The following is a 15,269-nucleotide window of genomic DNA, read 5'->3' on the forward strand; positions in this document are numbered from 1 at the left end:
GGCTTTCAGAGAAATCAGTTGTTGTTTCCTAAATTAATATCTAAGTGAGATTCTAACAGCAGATTTTCCCAAGATACCAAACATCTACAATTTTTGCTGAGGCTGAGCAGTTGGCCATTGGACCTACCTTCCCTAAAATCAAGCATCTCTGGTGATGAAGAAAGCAGTGAAGAGTGAAGGGAATACAATAGCATAGACTTAACTTTTTTAAACTGTGGCCATTGTACTAGAACAGGACTTGGAAAAGTTGACATGCTGAAAGAACTTTCAAATATTCCTTAAATTTAGTGTATTAGTGTATAATACTAGTGTATTATAATATACCACTTTCTTTTGCTTAAAAAGCCACAGGGATAAAGCTACATAATTTCCATGTCAATAGGTTGATGTGAAGCAAAAAATTATACACACATCATCTTCAGGTTGAGAAGACAACTCTAACATAAACTCCAGAAGAATATAAAGCAAAACAAGGACTATCTAAACTTTTTTGTACCTAAATTCTTTTGGAAATCACAGCCCTTACAGAGTGTCTCTTGCCTCTAGCTAATGCTGTTGTCAGCAGCACGAAAGCAGGGTGAGCTGTTTCACTAGCCCAACGCACATGGACAGAGTGCAAACAGCACTTGGAGTGACATTTCCTATGCTTGGAGAAAGGTTGGCAATTCCTGCTTTTAAAATTGAACAAAGTATCTTCAGACTTTCTGCTCTCTGATAAAGCAACAGCCCAAATGCCTTCTCTTAAAAAATATGGATGTGTATTGCATACAAATATGTATTTGTTCTTGTGCCCAATTTGAAGAAGGTACTTGAACTTAAGCCCTGACATCAAATAATTTTCCCTCAATTCTATAATGTTCTGGGTTCTGAGAGAATCATAGAATGGTTTGGGTTGGAAGGGACATTAAAGATCATCTAATTCCAACCCCCCTGCCATGGGCAGGGACACTTCCCACCAGACCAGGTTGCTCAAAGCCCCATCCAGCCTGGTCTTGAACACCTTTGGGGATGGGGCAGCCACAGCTTCTCTGGGCAACCTGGGCCAGTGTCGCACCTCCCTCACGGTCAAGAATTTCTTCCTAATATCTAACCTAAATAGATTAAAACCGTTTAAAACCTCTTTCAATTTAAAACCATTCCCCCTCATCCCATCACTCCACTCCCTGATAAAGAGTCCCTCCCCATCTCTCCTGTAGTCCCTTTAGGGACTGGAAGGGGCTATAACGTCTCCCTGGAGCCTTCTCTTTCCCAGGCTGAACAACCCCAACTCTCTCAGCCTGTTATCACAGCAGAGGGGCTCCAGCCCTCTGAGCATCTTTGTGGCCTCCTCTGGCTTGCTCCAACAGGTCCATGTCCTTCTTAAGTTTGCGGCTCCACAGAAGTTTCAAACAAAACTGTTATTAAGGATAAAGAATTGCTCCTGAAGAAGCTCAGGCAGGTTGACTCCTCATGTGCCCACACAGGCTGGAGGAGCTGGCAGGCAGCGTGAGTGCAGCAGTATTCCCAGCAGAGCACCAGTTAACCTGCCACCACTCCTTAGCTATATTTAGTTAGTCAATACCAGTCATTAAAGCTACATTCTAATACCATTTCCAGCACAAATGTGATAAAAATTAACTTTTCCAGTTCAGCAGTGACATGTCGCAAGGTTGTATCATTACTTACATGTAATTTTTTTTTCCCTCAAAATGAGTGTCCAGTAACACACACATTCAATTTTTCCACGTGCACACGACAAACTTTTGTCCGCATTTCTCTTACCTTTTTCAATACAATGCTTTAATCTAGGGTAGGAGCAGTGACAAATAATAAATTGGAATTTAGATCTTTTGATGGGGCTATACAATGGGAAATTTACATACTAAAATAAAGAAATTAAAATTGAAGCATCGTGACGTGATGGTGCATAGACATTTATAAACTCAAGTATTAGATCAAAGTATTGCTGGGCAAGGCTGTAAGCAAACTTCAAAACCCACCATCATCTTGAATTTAAAGTCAGGCTGCTCTTAGAGCAAACACTGGTATTTTATAGACAAACATTTCATATATGTTGTCCCCTTACAGACTTAGGTACTGTTTGCTATATTTGTGTTATGTTAACCCAAAGGCATTTCCGGTATATTAAAAAAAAAAAAAGTTGCTAAGTAATCAAAGTGAATTTTCTCTAGATTGTTTCTTTCAAAGTATGGTAAGATATGGAAATCTTCAGAATGAAATGAGCAAATATATTTGAATCCAGACAATATGAGAAAATGCTATATTATTGTGGGACATGGGATATGAATGGTATGGTCATGACAAGGCAAGGGGACTGGAAACGCCACCGTAACAGCATGATGAACAAGGAAGGACCTTCCCAAATGCCTCCCCCAACCCTAATTGGTAACTCCGAGCAGTTGCAGAAGGTGAGACTGTTTTGTTTGTCCAAACCACAGAGGAGTGGGGTTCTAATTGACAAGCGGCTGAATATGAGCCGGCAGTGTGCCCAGGTGGCCAAGAAAGCCAACGGCATCCTGGCTTGTATTAGAAATAGCGTGACCAGCAGAAGTAGGGAGGTGATTGTGCCCCTGTACTCAGCACTGGCGAGGCCACACCTCGAGTATTGTGTCCAGTTTTGGGCACCTCAATACAAGAGAGATATCGAGGTGCTGGAGTGAGTGCAGAGGAGGGCAACGAAGCTGGTGAAGGGCCTGGAAAACAAGTCATATGAAGAGCAGTTGAAGGAGCTGGGACTGTTTAGTATGAGGAAGAGGAGGCTGAGGGGAGACCTCATCACTCTCTACAACTACTTGAAAGGACACTGTAGAGAGGTTGGTGCTGGTCTCTTCGCACAGGTAATTAATGACAGAACGAGAGGGAATGGCTTCAAACTCCAACAGGGTAGGTTTAGACTGAACACTAGGAAAGAATTTTTCACAGAAAGAGTGGTCGGGCATTGGAATAGGCTGCCCAGGGAGGTGGTTGAGTCACCATCCCTGGATGTGTTTAAGAGACGTTTAGATGTGGTGTTGGGGGATATGGTATAGGGGAGAACTTTGTAGAGTAGGGAAGATGGTTGGACTCGATGATCCCAAGGGTCTCTTCCAACCTAGACGATTCTATGATTCTATGGGTACAGCGTCATTAACAACCGGTAAAGTGTAGTTAATCCATTTTGAATAAAGCACAGGTCTTTTCCCTGCTTAGTGGGACTGGAGCAATTCCCATAACATATGCAGCCAGATATTCTACAAGTTAATTCACGAGTTTGAGATGGAGCCTGCACCAAGCACTACACATGCAAACAACAGCTTTCTTCATCATTACTGAAGTACAGGTTTAAATTTGCATTATATTCAATTAAATCATATGGCATCATGCTACAACAACAACAATTAACCTGTTGATTGTGAACTCCTTGAAAAGCAGGTCAGTAACAGTCTAACAGATTTCTTTTAATTTTTTTTAAAGTTAAGGGGGAAAAAAGTGATTTTGCAATGAGTAAACACTCAAAAAAGATACTGAAACAACATTATTAACATTTCCAATACTCCTCTCACAACAGATTAATAAAAATTCAATTTAATTGACTAAATACAAGACTAGGGAAGAAGGTGGGGGGATGATCTCATAAATGCCCGAGATTACAGAGACTTAAAATAAAGCCAGGAAAGAACTTTCTGTATTTTGGATGGTAAGAGAAATAAACAGATTAACTCACTTATTTATGAACAGCTTGCAGCTTCAGTCTAAGTTTCAGACTTCAATTATGAATATTTAAATTTAACAGCGCCATAGACCTTTTATATGTTTTGGGAAATTTTTGGGACCCAGGCCATGATGATATACAACCCACAGGTATCTTTTATACATTTCCCAGGTGTTAAATTAAAAAATGAGGTGTGATAGATGTGAGTAGTATACACAAATTGTGCTTTTTAGGTCAGTGCTGTCACATCTATTTTATAATTATATGCTTCAAAGATTTATTAAAAGTTAAGGAGAACAATGAATGCATTTGAAGATATACAACACAAAAGGCTAGGTGCATTTTTGAAAAAAGTATAAGCAATGTGAGGAGATGGGCATTTCTTAAACCAGAAAGTTCCCACAAGGAGAAAAAAGAAAAAAAAATGGCATTTCTTGGAAATTGCTGTTTATAAGTTAAAAATACATATATGAAAGATGAAAGCTGAACTAAAGACAAATATGTATTTATTACAATGCATATGAAATACTATGAAAGCTTTCCTTTAGGCACGACCAACTGCCGAAGTTTTAATGGGAAAATTAAAATAAGATACAGAAATGAATTAGGATTACAAACCTCAACACAGACTACCACTTTAGAGCATTAAATCATTATTTTAATAATCTGAAGACAAATACAAGTACCTAAAGAACATCCAGTAATGTTATAAAAGCATCATGAATCATTTATAAATTTATTATAATTTCCACAATCCTACTACAGTGTAAGGTTCTCGAATCATGTTTTCACAACCATAGCATAAGTGCATCAAAACACAGGCAACCCCTGTAAATAACCACTTGGAGCGTGGGTGAAGAGAGGAGCAACCCCTCTGCATCACGGCCAGCGAGGAGCTGGTGCCCAGACACCCCACCCCAGCGCGAGGGCGTGCGACCACCGTGGGGACAAGGAACAGAATGGACCTCGAGCTCAGTTACACCAGGGGTCAAATCCACAGCAACTTCCATAGGGGAAAAACCCAAGAAGTGCACGTCAAAGCTATGTAACTCAACACTATTAGATTAGTAAAAAATAAACCAAAGTAGTGTCCATTTGGAAACAAGCACGGCTCTGAGTTTTAATGCGAACTTAGATACAACGTTTACAAAAAAAAGGCAGCATAAAAGGAATGATATTATCATCCTTGGCACAACAGGACAAAAATTTCTTTAAAGTTTTAAACCTGACATAAAGCCACTGGATTACTCCAATTTTTATTTAAATTAAAGGTTCCAAAATTAAAAGTATTTACCAACATATCTATCTTGCCTTCCTCCTTACTAGTGCTAGACTAAATAGGAATGTTTCTCTCTGCAGAGGACTAGTATGTAGATCACTCTCTTGATCTGACCCTTTTGGAAAGCTTGCTACATATTTCTGCTATTATTTCAAATAAATACATATATATATATATATATATAAAAATACACACATGCACTAGTTCAGTTCAGCGCTAAAAAGTAAGACACAAACCCAAATTCTTGGGACCACAGAATAAAGTCTCAGCAGCAGCAGCAGGACAAACACATGAAGTCTGAGTGCTGGTTCTCAACAACAAACAAAAATTACTTATTTTTATCTCCTTAAAGGGATTTACTAAGTCCCAATGATCATGCACACCAGTTTCATCTTAACCAGAAATTGAAGTGAGCTATGCAGAAAGGGACTTCGCATTCGTCAAACAGAAATGGATAAAATTACTGCCTTGATAGGTCTCATTTTTCTGATATTACAGAAGTTAAATACATTTTTGAGGAATATAATTTTACTTATATAGCAACACTTACCAGCTGCCTCAAGAACCAGCTGCAATCTAGCTTTGGCCTGTTCAGCAGGAGTCTGAAAAGAGAGGATAAGTCTTCATAACTGCACGTTCAACACACAAGGTCACACGTTACCGACCATGGCGTTGCCACCACCAGCAGGGAGCTGTCACCCCTGCGAGTGACTCTGTGCCATGCGCCACCCAAAGAAAATTCCAGGCTGAAATAAAGCCTATCATATTTTGAGTTAGAACTACCAGAAATTTTCAGAATTGACAGAAAATATAATCCCAATGAGGTAGCACTGTGCCACATTGACCAACCTGAGCACCCACAGCCCCGGCCAGGCTGAAGCCCACCTTCAGCTCCTTCCTCAGGCCTCCAACAGCAAATCCTCCCCAGTTCCACAAAAATACATTGCTACACAAGCATGCTCAAAATCTGGTTTTAATATGATTAATATGGTGAGTTTTTCACACTTCTTCTGTTATCTGTTTTGATTTTTTCCTCTCCTTAAGGTATTTCTTCACATCTGTTGGGCCGAGGAACATATTGTTGGCTGTGCACCCACTATGCTAATTATTCCAAGTGATGTTTTACTGTGTCCAATGTGCTTGCTGTCCCTCTAATTTTGAAGCCACTCAAACGTTTTCACAGTTAAATTTATACACAAACCGCATTTGTCACGGAGTTCAGAAGTTGATTATTTCTGTAAGCATCTGAAAAGTTTGAGAGTCTTCTGCTCTGCACTAAAAACAAAACATGACGGAAATTTTTCGTGTCACTGCTCAGCTTTGAAAACTCTTCTAGGCAGATGTTGCTACTGGAACATTTTTTTCTGACAGCCAGTCTAAGTTTGCACCCTTCCAGTTTCACCCTATTAGCCATACAAATATTAATCAGGGTAATCGGGCAAAGTTCTTCAATACGAAAGTCCCAACTGATGATCCTCTGTAGGGTAAGAGAGTTAGCTTGTATTGTGTGATATCACAGACTACAGATTATAGTAATACAGTATCAATCATGCTGTATAAAGTGGCCTTGTATTTTGAAAAATGCACTGTCATAATTTGAGTGAGAGCTTGAAAGTTTCTAGTTTGGATATCTCCAATGCTGTGTGCAGAAGCACACACATTATTCTACTAATTGATGAGAAAACCAATTTTCTGCTTTTTAGGTGTTTCTTTTTATTTATTTATTAATCCTTTGTTTTACATTATGTCTACACCTATTAAGAGAGGCTGATGGCAAAGAACAACTGAATTTCTACTACAAGTATTTACAGACTGCTTCTTCAATTAGCACGCAGTATGAAAGATGTTATATCAACCCACAGATTAATACCTGAAAAAGGAAATTTAAATTACCATCCAGATTTTAGTTGTATAGGGGTCTAATATTTTTTAGGTTCAAAGTTTGCTAGCTGTTTGCACAAACCCAAGATTATTGGGCAAAATTTATTATTATAACTACTGTACCAATGCTACCATTAGTGTTGACCACTAATCTTGGTGCCAGCAAGAAAAATCTTGAAATTTATTGTAAAAACATCTTCAAATTTCTTCCTCTTGCAATGAACTAATTATTACAATATGTTTTGGCATATTGAACACGTCACTAGAGGAAAGAAAGGAGAGGAAGGAAAGGATCTGCTTTCCTTCCAGAACAAACTTGCCCAACTTACTAAGTTTCAGAAAAGCTGTACTTGGGTTTGCGGTTTTTCCATTCCTATGACAACTTTAGATATAAAAGAAAAAAACCTCCAGGGTTACTTTAGTATGGCAAAATATTGCAGTACAATTTAGCAGAGAAGGAGAAGTGTTTGGTGTAAAAATACTAGCAGTGCTCACATATTCACGTGAACAAAGTTTTTGTGCAACCCAACCCACCAGTCAGGTTCTGGCATCCAGTAACGCTTACAGCAAGTTAAATCAGTTTCCTATATTAGTTTTCTCCCTTCTGTAACAAAGTGTTTGATTAAATTAACTGATTCCCCACCCTATCTGGGCCACAGCGCATCCCCCGCAGCCCCAGCACCCTCTCAGGCTGCGACTCACTCCTATGGGCTGCCCAACGCAGGCAGCAGCACCAGCCGACACGTTTCTAAAGCAGCTTTTTTCTGTAAGATTCAAGCGTGTCTCAAATGCTATGGGACTGGTTGTGTTAAGAGAGATCATTTTCTGTTCTTACAGCGGTTATCCAGTCAGATATTTGACAAAAAAGCCTGGATCTCACAAATAAAAGGATGTCATCTTTTCAACCATGGAACACTCTGGTTAGCACTACAGACTGGAGAAAGAGACGTTTCACTGATATTATTTCACTGATGCTATTTCCATATTCAAAGCCTAAAGTGACAACATCTAGCACCACTACATCGCCAAAAATTCCCTGAAAGAGCAAATATTAAACCAGGCTGCAGATGGAGGAAAAGGGAAAGCAATGAGCAGCAGTACAAGTGACGCCTCCCACCACTAAATGTGAAATTCTACCAATACTAACACAACGGCTCCCCCTGCTCTGAAATGCTCCACACAGCCCAAAATGCCTTTTCCCACTCCTCTCACATAGGTGTGAATGTGTCTTGTTGGTATAAGGTAGGCTAGACTAAAATTCTTCTTTTACTAAGCAATATCCCATTGGAAACTGCAAGGGCAGTTCCCCACTTCCCCCTTGCCCTGATGGCAGCCCGAGCACTGACTGATATCCAGTTGCTTCCTGGACGTTGCTATACCCACAGGAGAAGTGGGTATAGATGTCTTTCTGTTATCAATCGATATGCCCTGAACGATGAACGGATGAAGGGTTCTTAAAGAAAGGTTACCAGCTTGGCTCCAGAACGCATTTGTCCAACTGGTGGATGAGGCCAACGCTCTGAGAAAACGGACAGAGATGAATTCATCTGAAAATCACAATTAGACCCCCAAACAAGCCGTTAGCAAAGTGTGAGAAAGACTGACTACTGGAGGTTAGTATTGATTTAGAAGACCATTAAATGACAAAATTCAGAAAGGCCCTCAGGAAACTTAAAAATGGTTAAATGATTGGTGTAGGAAATACTATCAGAGTGGTATCTAGCACAAGTTGCAAAATAAACCCTCATACTTTCCTTAAGGTATTACGCATAACACAGAAGGAAAAGAATTCAAAACTGTGTAAAAAAAAAAAAAATAGTACCAAGTATTTATAGTACCAACTGATGAAGGTGACAACTAACTCTAAAAGCAGGAAAGGAAATCCCTAACAGGCATATCACAACATAACAGGAGGCGTGTCAAACATCCCTAACGATGAATTTTACATACATCAAAATAAGTGTCTGGTATCACACTGGAATTATGCTTCAGAAAATGATGGTATTCTACAGGATACCATAAAACAGAAATATCCATGTGATTAATAATTGCTATTAATATCTCACACAAAAATTTGATTATATGCATTCAATTTTTAATGCAAGATCTTTTAGGAAGATGTGGCACATCCTTCTTTATTTGCATTTCTTTGCAGTATGTCTACTGCATTACATCGTTACTGCTTTCATAAACAGTACTTTTTTTATTAAAATGGCACTAAAACCAGTGTCTCATAACTTTAAATTTGGTGCTTATTGTGTAAAAAAACCACACACAAGTTGCTTGCCAGTAGTAGCTACAGGGAGCAAGTGATGGTTTCGATGGACAGCTTCAATCATGCTGTCAGTGTAGTGTTTTGCTTTCAAAATATTCAATTGCAAGTGGAATTCAGCTTTCAAATTTTACCAAAAAAAATAATAGGTTTGAAACCAACACTTAAAATTAGCGTCTAGATGTCATTTTTTAAAATCTTCCTGCTACTTGTGATGCATGTTTTTGACTGAGAAAACAATATTAAAGTGAAAATAAACTCGAGAAAATTAAGGAAAAGTTTTCAGAACAATTAAGCTTAAAAAGAGAGTCCAAACTTCCATTTGAGCTAATGACTGTGAACATTGTTGAGTACTGCACGTGGCTCTTGTCACTATTGACAAACATTACATTAACACAAGAGTCAAGCAGTTAATGATGCTGAAGTATTTTGAGTAGTATTTGTAGTTGCAACGCTCTCTTAACTAATTTTTATGAATATGAAACTTTCATATAAAATGTCACTGATGTTTATTGTTTCTGCTAAAACTGGGCATATCCAGTTCCTACTCATCACTGACATTGGTTGCGTATAATTTAACTACAGGACTTTTCTCTCCAATAACATCTCTATAAAAGCCTAACAAACCTTAGTGTGATACTGATCAATTTTCATGGTTTTTTTTTTTGTTGTTTTGTTTGTTTGGGTTTTTTTGGTGGGTTTTTTGGGTTTTGTTTGTTTGGTTGGTTGGTTGGTTTTTTACACAAAAGTTTTATCTTTGCATTCAATAAAGACAAAAATAGCAGTCCTCAAGCCCTCTCTATCTCTGCTCACAGAGAGGAGTGACAGCCCCTAAGTGCCATGCTTCCCACAGCAAACACAATCGACATTCCTCCGCCGTCTTAGCTACACGTGCTGCCTGAAATTATAATTCCATGTTCTACTTGCAGAGAGGACATAGGGTATCAAATTTGTTTAACAAAAATAGTCAAGTTCATAATTTCAAAAGATTTTCCACTTACCGATAAAACCAGAATTCCCTACAGGCATTATATTACATTAGAAAACTATGAAGCTATAGATCTCCTAACTTTGCAAGCTAGTTTGTTTATGCCAGTTGAAAAGTCTTAGTGTTACTTCTCCTCCTAAAGAAAAGGGTTGTGTCCAGGTTTCTTCCTGAAGACAACTCACGGCCTCGTGGTCAAATGCCATTATAATAGTGGCCCAATAGTATGTTCCTACTCATACTTTGGGGATGATATTAGCACAACCGCACATTGCGACAAAAAATAGAGTATGAATGGTAGGTTTGTTAAATACAGATTTCCTCAGCAAGATGCTATTTCCCAGGTTCAAATTGCTCTTGATGCAAATGTAAACAGTAAAATTCCAGTTTAAAAAACAAAATCAAAACAATACCCAAAGGACTCAGCAAACAAACACTAATTAAGTAACCTTACATATGATTTTGAAAGCTCAAATCTCTCTTGTTTTAACTCCAGCCTATCATCAGTTTCCTGGAGACATTTATCTAGCCTTTCCCAATGCTTGATGAGCTCAAAAAGAGAAAAAAAAAAGGTTAAGCGTAACAAGAAAAAGAAAGAACAAAACATAAGTTCCCTAGTTGTCTGAAGAGATGGCTATCCAAAACTACCGGGAATACTTCCAAAGGGGGTCAGAAACCTAAAGCAAATGTCATTTGCAATGAATTCAAGAAGAAGAAAAGTTGGCAAGGCTGGGAATATAAAAGAAATTCCCCAGTGTTATGGCAACCACAACTCTTCTAGAGGCTTTATCAAGTGATTGTTTGTACATTCTTCTCAGGCTTGCTTTTCACTTGAAACCAGATGAATTGTACAGAAGAAAAAATTAGTAATATGGAAGCCAATCATCTCTTCCCACAATTCAGGAAATGCTTGGGAATGCAGTCCTCCTACCTGCAAATCCTAAATTGTTTCAGACTCCAGCTTGCAGGTGGGAGGCAGCCACACATAGGGATGGGGGAACAGCCAGAGACAGAAGCCACGGTGGGCTGGCAGAGCAACGGAGAACCGGATGATCTTTAAGGTCCCTTCCAACCCAAACTTCTCCATGATCCTGTGAGAGGGGACTTTGGGTTGGGATGTCTGGGGCTCAGTGGCCTGAAGTTATAGAAGCAGATGGAGTCCAGTGGAGCAAAGCTTAAGAGGACATTGTGGTTAGTTGGGATGGAGAGGAGAATCGTTTTGCAGGGATAAAGACAATGGCCCTGGCATTAAATGAATGAAGTTCCTTCAGGTAAAGGAGGGGCTCCGTTCAGAGCAAAGGGAAAAGCCATCATGCTAATAAACTGCCTAAACGGTGTCTTCACTGAAAAAACAACCACATCTCATGAGTCTAATTCAAATTTCAAACACACTGATACAGTAGCTTAGAAAAACAAGCTGATGGTTTTGTTGAAGTGCCAAAAGCTTTTCATTAAAGTCCTGCATAAGTAATCAAGGCACAAAATAACCAAAGACCACTTCTCACAGGTATTAGCAATTTCTACTTATTCTGTATTAAAATGCAGACTGGTTTTACAGCTTCAGTAGGCATCTGGGAAAGACATTGAATGATGACATTCCATCACATTTAGAGGGAAATACAGTATTTAGGGGTACAGGAGACTGACAGGCTTAACCAGACCAAGTGATAACAGCAGCACAGAACGGGATAAAATATAATGCTGATAAATACAGTAATGCGCATTGGGGAGAACTTCTCATCTACCTTACTGCGGTCTCAAAGAATAGTATTAATTCAGAAAAAAAACCCACAGTTTAGCAGCATCACGGACAGCTAAAAGGAGACCTCAATGTATATCAGTAATGAGAAAAGACAAGGAAGAAATGACATAAATTAAACAAAGGGGATAGATAGATAATTTCATTTTAATATATTCTGTAATTCAGTGGACTGCCTTCACCTGAGATATTATACATCCCAATTCTAGTAAATCTATCTCAACAGGAAAAGAGCAACAAAGAACCTTAACCCCAGCTATCTTTTAAATGGAGTTTGATCAAATTATGGAAAAGATTATGTGACATATTGTTTAGCATAGGAATGGTTAGATTCCTTTTCAGTAATTTATTCCTCAGTAGGAGATTAAAAAAAAAAAAAGGAAAATAATTACTAAAGAAACTGAAAATAAAAAACTTACTCGTATTAGAGAATACCTCACAGGAGCATACAATATAAAAACAAACAAACAACAAAGGAGATTGAGAACTTGTAATTGTCATCTTTTTCTTTCACAAGCCAGACGAATGAATTTGAGGGTGGCAAATTCAAAATTGACAGAGGAACATTTTTTCACATTAAGAAAAAATCCCAGAGAAGAATTCATAACAGGAATTAATAACATAGGAACATAATAAGCATATCCAGCATTATTTGAATTAAACCCCTACATTTTCAGACATAAAACAGATTAAATGACTGGATGCTAAGTTCTTATTTTTGTGTAATTCAGTGTTTCTTCTCTGTTACAATCAATCAGTAATACACTCAGATATAGGTTGCAGTAGGACCAGTGTCTTGACCTAATAGAGATCTGCTTGTTGCAAAAAACCTGGATATTTCAGAAACCGTGGAAATGTATAAATTCCCTTACTGGGAAAAGGTACTCAGTAAGAGATGGTACTGATTCTGTTTGCTACAAACAAGTAAGATTTTTCCCTGCTTGCTCCCTGGCCAGAACTATCTTTCTATTACATACACTGGAGAACGGAGAATTTTACTACTATCCAGCTGATATACTACTAGCTCAATGAAAGTGCTCAGCAGCTAAAAATGAAACACACAGAAATTATACTATCTTGACAAAGCAGTTTTATACTACTATTACTATGGAGGATGAAATTGGGGAAAGAGAAAAAAAAAAATCTGAGGAATTTGCAGGCTGTTTACAGTCTCCAAGAAGCACAGTAGGGAATTATGGATACTAATAAGCAGAAATATATTTTATTGAAAAATCCCTGGTATTCTTTTACATTAGATAAATAGCATGAACAGAAAACATTTTAAGCTCAAGGAACAGTTCATACTCCATTTCCTAAGAATTTTATACTTTTTATGGACCTCCCATCAACACATACTAGCTACGGTTTAATGCAAATTACAGTAATGTTCCATTACAGCATTGAAATAGAACGGAGCATAACAAACATTTTGATCTTAAATCTTGTCAGACCTCTACAGTTATCAAAGCATGATATACATGAATTATAAGTGGAGAAAAATCATGTAAAGCATGGAATAATAGTGATATCTGTCCATCAAATCCACAGATGCTTTTGGCACTTCCATAAAAAAAAAAAAAAAGCCAGCATCAGCAACAACATACTAACTAGGAAGCGGCAATCATTATCCCAAAAAATAGAAGAGCAGCCAGAAAAGCCATTTTTCCCTTTAATGTATGTAAAGGCCACGAAAGAATATGACTAATGATGAAGTGAAAAGTACAGCTTAACCGGCGACACATACACCAGTCTGAAGAGATAATCAAGCGGTATCTGTTTGTGGGAGAAGGTTCTCCCAGCCATAGCTAGGAAAAAATATCTGTACCTTGAAAGAAAGGTCTGGAAAAGTTTTCTAAGCTGTACAGACAGCCCTGTTCAGTCCTACTCCTCCAAGATCGGCAAGTTATCAAAATTGGGAAGGAAAGATAACAAAAGGAAATGATATGGCCCAATCATTAAAATTCAGAGCCCAGAGAGGAAGACAAAATTGTTGGCATAACTATAAAGTCACAGCTATAAAGCTGCTAAACAACTTAATGGAATGTTAGAATTTTCTGTTAAAATACAAAAGAGTATTTTCACTACATGCTTTTCGTCCAACTGAATTTTCATACAAAATTGAGATCAAAGGAGAAAACACATTATATTGTCCCAGAACATAACAGACACTTCAACATGTGCCATATCTCAAAAGCATAGGATTCAGAAAATCCTTTTCCTTCTATCAACCAGGACATAAATGGTCATTAAAGCATTTGGATTTGTTAACTTTAATCGTAGATTCTCACATATACTCCACTTAACTAGGATTTTCTTCTGAGAGAGACACGGGTTTCCCCAGCATCTTCAGAGAACCACCTACAAAAGGTGGTCAGGAAAAAAAAATGCATCTTACTTTAGAATATTACCAAATCCAAATTTGAGATATAAGTAACAATGGCTTACTGGAACAAAATCAAAGGCAGAAGGTCTGTGGCAAATAGCCCTGCACAGCTCAAACATGTGTCAGTGATTTTCATTCAGCTTTCAAATCATTTTGCATATTGCTGTAGCAAGTGCTCCTTTAAAGGACCATAAAACATAATGTCTTAATTTCAGTGAAAATTATTGAGAAAAAGCAAGGAAAATGGCCTTCATGCTGGAAGTGGATACAGAAAATGGATCAACTAGCCACAGAGTCGTAAATAAAATTTAAAAAATAAATAGGCAAATCCAGGTCTTTTAAAAACGAAAAATCACTGAAAATGTTAGACCCACACAGCCATAAACTCTGCATGGCTTCTTTAATAAGAGAGAAAATATAGATAATATTGTACTCTGATACATACTAAAGGCTAAAAAAAATTACCATTCACTCATTTATTTACTAGCAGCCTGGAATATCATCTGTTATATTTAGATTTTCACGAAAACACAATAACAATCACAAAAATAAAACAATTAATGTGTTGATAAATTGAAGAGTTGACGGAATAGAGACTTTTGCATCAACATCTTCACCTGGTCATTATTCTATAAATTCACGTATTTCATAATGTACCCTTTGAAAACTATTTGGATTACAAATCTTTGAGCTGTTTGAACTGAGAAAAATAACCCTTTTGAGCATTATAGGGTAAGTGCTAATCCAAAATGAAAGGTAGCAAAGGTACCAATGATCTCCACTGCTTTAAAAAATTATAAGGTTGTTAATATTTAGCTTCTAAGTATGGATTTCCATTTATCTTTTATCACTGTTTTATATTCCCAGTACTTTATGTTACAAAAAAGTAGATATATATAAATAGTATCAGATAAATCCAGGTTCTGAAAACAAATTTTTGAATTAACACATTATAAACTGCTCTGAGGACAGCTACAGCTAAAGTTGGGCTGACTAGAAATAAAGGAACACACAACAAC

General features: G+C 37.7%; 1 protein-coding gene across 1 annotated transcript in view; it reads right to left on the bottom strand.

Moving 5' to 3' along the window:
• RSRC1 (arginine and serine rich coiled-coil 1) overlaps nucleotides 1–15,269 on the bottom strand; it is a 169,224-nt gene that overhangs the window by 72,802 nt on the left and 81,153 nt on the right. Inside the window, exon 6 of the mRNA XM_074153424.1 lies at nucleotides 5,521–5,572. Coding sequence (XP_074009525.1) covers nucleotides 5,521–5,572 — 52 coding nt within the window. The remainder of the gene's footprint in view (nucleotides 1–5,520; nucleotides 5,573–15,269) is intronic.

This window comes from Numenius arquata, chromosome 9 (assembly GCF_964106895.1).
Source record: "Numenius arquata chromosome 9, bNumArq3.hap1.1, whole genome shotgun sequence".
Taxonomy (NCBI): domain Eukaryota; kingdom Metazoa; phylum Chordata; class Aves; order Charadriiformes; family Scolopacidae; genus Numenius; species Numenius arquata.